This window comes from Apaloderma vittatum, unplaced genomic scaffold (genome assembly GCF_000703405.1).
Source record: "Apaloderma vittatum isolate BGI_N311 unplaced genomic scaffold, ASM70340v1 scaffold27324, whole genome shotgun sequence".
Lineage (NCBI taxonomy): Eukaryota > Metazoa > Chordata > Aves > Trogoniformes > Trogonidae > Apaloderma > Apaloderma vittatum.
Window position 1 is genome coordinate 1 of NW_009713635.1, and position 2,943 is coordinate 2,943.

The 2,943-nt window shown below is 60.4% G+C and overlaps 1 protein-coding gene across 1 annotated transcript in view; it reads left to right on the plus strand.

Moving 5' to 3' along the window:
• Positions 1-7: 7 nt before the first annotated feature.
• Positions 8-2,943, plus strand: part of LOC104273204 (phosphatidylinositol 3-kinase regulatory subunit beta-like) — a gene marked incomplete at its 5' end in the record, with an annotated part of 4,283 nt that continues 1,347 nt past the window's right edge. Inside the window, 9 exons of the mRNA XM_009868447.1 lie at positions 8-147; positions 449-534; positions 832-937; positions 1,043-1,141; positions 1,297-1,477; positions 1,693-1,818; positions 2,085-2,227; positions 2,430-2,606; positions 2,871-2,942. Coding sequence (XP_009866749.1) covers positions 8-147; positions 449-534; positions 832-937; positions 1,043-1,141; positions 1,297-1,477; positions 1,693-1,818; positions 2,085-2,227; positions 2,430-2,606; positions 2,871-2,942 — 1,130 coding nt within the window. The remainder of the gene's footprint in view (positions 148-448; positions 535-831; positions 938-1,042; positions 1,142-1,296; positions 1,478-1,692; positions 1,819-2,084; positions 2,228-2,429; positions 2,607-2,870; position 2,943) is intronic.

The following is a 2,943-nucleotide window of genomic DNA, read 5'->3' on the forward strand; positions in this document are numbered from 1 at the left end:
TGCAGTCCCGCTCCAGAACACGCTCACCCTGCAGTTCCTGCTCCGGCATCTGGGGAAGGTATCACAGCAGGCCGAGAGCAACAACCTTCACCCTCGGGCCCTGGGAGAGATCTTCGGCCCCCTTCTCCTCCGGCTGCCTGGCGCCAGGTACGTGAGGCTTTTGAGTTCCAGCCATGTACGGAGTGTTGGCCGCTGTGCCTGCCAGGATGAGGAGTCCAGCCCGTAACAGCAGGTCTGCCCACGGCCCCTGCCTGGCTGCGCGTGGGATTAAACTGCTGGCAGCAGGCAGAGCTGGGACTCAAAGCCAGGGCAGAGGCTTTGCTTCTGTGTCCTGGCAGCTGGGATGAACCAGCTGACCCTGGCTGCCCCTTTCCCCGGGGAACGTGGGAGTGGCACCAAGTTCTCCCCCTACAACCACTGTTTTCACTTGGTTCCTCTCTCCCTACAGCCCAGAGATGAGCCCTGACTTCTCCGTGCTGTTTTTAGAGATGCTTCTGCAGACAAAGGAGTTGGAGCCGGAACAGTTGCCTCCAGGTACTGAGATGCCCCTTCCCTCCCGCCAGGGCCCAAGGTGCTGGCGTTTGTGCTTCATGGGTGTGGAGTCTCTGCTCCTGTGAGCCGGTTGCCGATGGCGTTTCTGTAGCCCAGCTGGAGACCAGCTTGAGGCGTTTGTTTGCTGCCACAGATGTGCCTGGAGCAGCTCCTGGCAGCGTGGTGGCCAAAGGGGCTTCCCAGGAGTCGCTGCAGGGAGAGGGACTCAGCACTTCAAGAGATTGCCTCTGGGGAGCTGGGGCTCGAGCTCACCCTGCTTCAACCCTCTTTCTCTTACAGCCTTGCCTCCAAAACCTCCTAAGCCAAAGCCCAGCGCGGCCAGCTTGGCCAACGGGAACAGCGTGCCCTTGCAGGACGCTGAGTGGTACTGGGGTGACATTTCCAGGTAAGAGGGTGGCAGGCAGCTCACGTCCTGAGTGCCCTGTCCATCAAGTCATCTGGGAGAACTCTGATTGCACCTCACAGACCATGACAATCGTGTTCCTCACAGGGAGGAGGTGAACGAGAAGCTGCGGGACACGCCAGACGGTACCTTCTTGGTGCGCGATGCCTCCAGCAAGATCCAGGGAGAGTACACGCTCACGCTCAGGTAGGAGTGGCGGAGCTCCCCAAAAGCCTCTGCTGTACTTGGGGTGAGCTCTCAGCACATGTCCCCATGCTACAGCTGCCTGGACACCCCAACAAGAGGCTGGTGTAGGGTGCTGGGGTGGTGATGTGCCCTCTCCTCTCCCCTCCCCGCTGCAGGAAGGGAGGCAATAACAAGCTGATCAAGGTCTTTCACCGGGAAGGCAAGTACGGCTTCTCAGAGCCCCTGACGTTTGGCTCAGTCGTGGAGCTCATCACCCATTACCGGCACGAGTCGCTCGCCCAGTACAACGCCAAGCTGGACACCAGGCTGCTCTACCCCATCTCCAAGTACCAGCAGGTGAGGCATGTGCTGCAGGGACGTGACTGAACCAGGGGCGTTTGCTCATTTGTGCCCAGCCCTGCGGTAGATGGCAATGTCCCACCCCTTTGGACATTGCTTTGGGGGGTGATGAGCATCCTGCAGAGCTGGTGGGGTTTTGTGGCACCAGCTGTCTGGCCAGGGGGCTGCTGTAGGGCAGGAGCATGTCCTGACTGAGGCTCTGTGTGTGGCAGGACCAAGTGGTAAAAGAGGACAGCGTGGAAGCTGTTGGGGAGCAGCTGAAGGTCTATCACCAGCAGTACCAGGACAAGAGCTGGGAGTACGACTTGCTCTACGAGGAGTACACGCGCACTTCCCAGGTACGCAGGTGTCACCTTCCCCTTGGGCTGCCCTGACACCCCCTGATCACCGGCAGCCCCCCTGCGGCACAAAGGGGAGCAGAGATCAGGCACCGCCTACGCATTTTGTCCTCTCCTGGACTTGAGGAGACTCCTCAGAGAAAACACTTTGAAGAGGGAGATATTTTGGCTGCAGCAGGAACAGTGCTGCTTTGGGGAGTGGGGTGTGAATGGCAAGAAACCTGCCCAAATGCTCCCACTTCCTCAGCTCTCCCCTCCCTTTTCAGGAGCTGCAGATGAAGAGGACGGCAATCGAAGCCTTCAACGAGACGATCAAGATCTTTGAAGAGCAGTGTCAGACGCAGGAGAAGTGCAGCAAGGAGTACATCGAGCGCTTCCGCCGGGAGGGTAACGAGAAGGAGGTGCAACGGTGAGGATGGCTGGTGGTGGTGACCTGCCCTGCCCAGGCAAGGGCCCCGGGGCGGGGAAGGATCATCCTGGCCCAGCTCAGAGCCCAGGCACGCACAGTCCGTGTCTCTCCAGCAGTGCTGCTGCGGGCTGGAGCTGGCAGGCTGCCTCCTCTACCTCCTGCGCCCTGGCTCCCAGCCTGAACTCCCCCTTCTTTCTCCCAGGATCCTCATGAATTCGGAGAAGCTCAAGTCTCGCATCACGGAAATCCACGACAGCAAGATGAAGCTGGAGCAGGACCTGAAGAAACAAGCCTCGGAGAACCGGGAGATCGACAAACGCATGAACAGCCTCAAGCCAGACCTCATGCAGCTGCGCAAACTGCGGGACCAGTATTTGGTGTACGTAGCGCCTGCCCCCGCAGAGAGCTGGGAGTGGGGCCCTGCTGCCCCTCAGCCTGGCCCGGGAGCAATGCAGCTGGTTCCTGGAGGGCTTTGGGGCTTGTGGAACCGGCTTGTGGGTTGCTGGGTGCAGGCGTGAGCCCCGCGGCGTGCAGCCAGGGGACACGACGGACCCTCAGAGGCGACGGCTGCTGCCCTCTGGCGATGGCTGCGCAAGATGTGTCTGGCCCAGATCGGCACTGAGCTCTGCCTCTCCTTCCCCAGGTGGCTGACGCAGAAAGGTGCCCGGCAGAAGAAAATCAACGAGTGGTTGGGCATCAAGAACGAGACGGAGGAG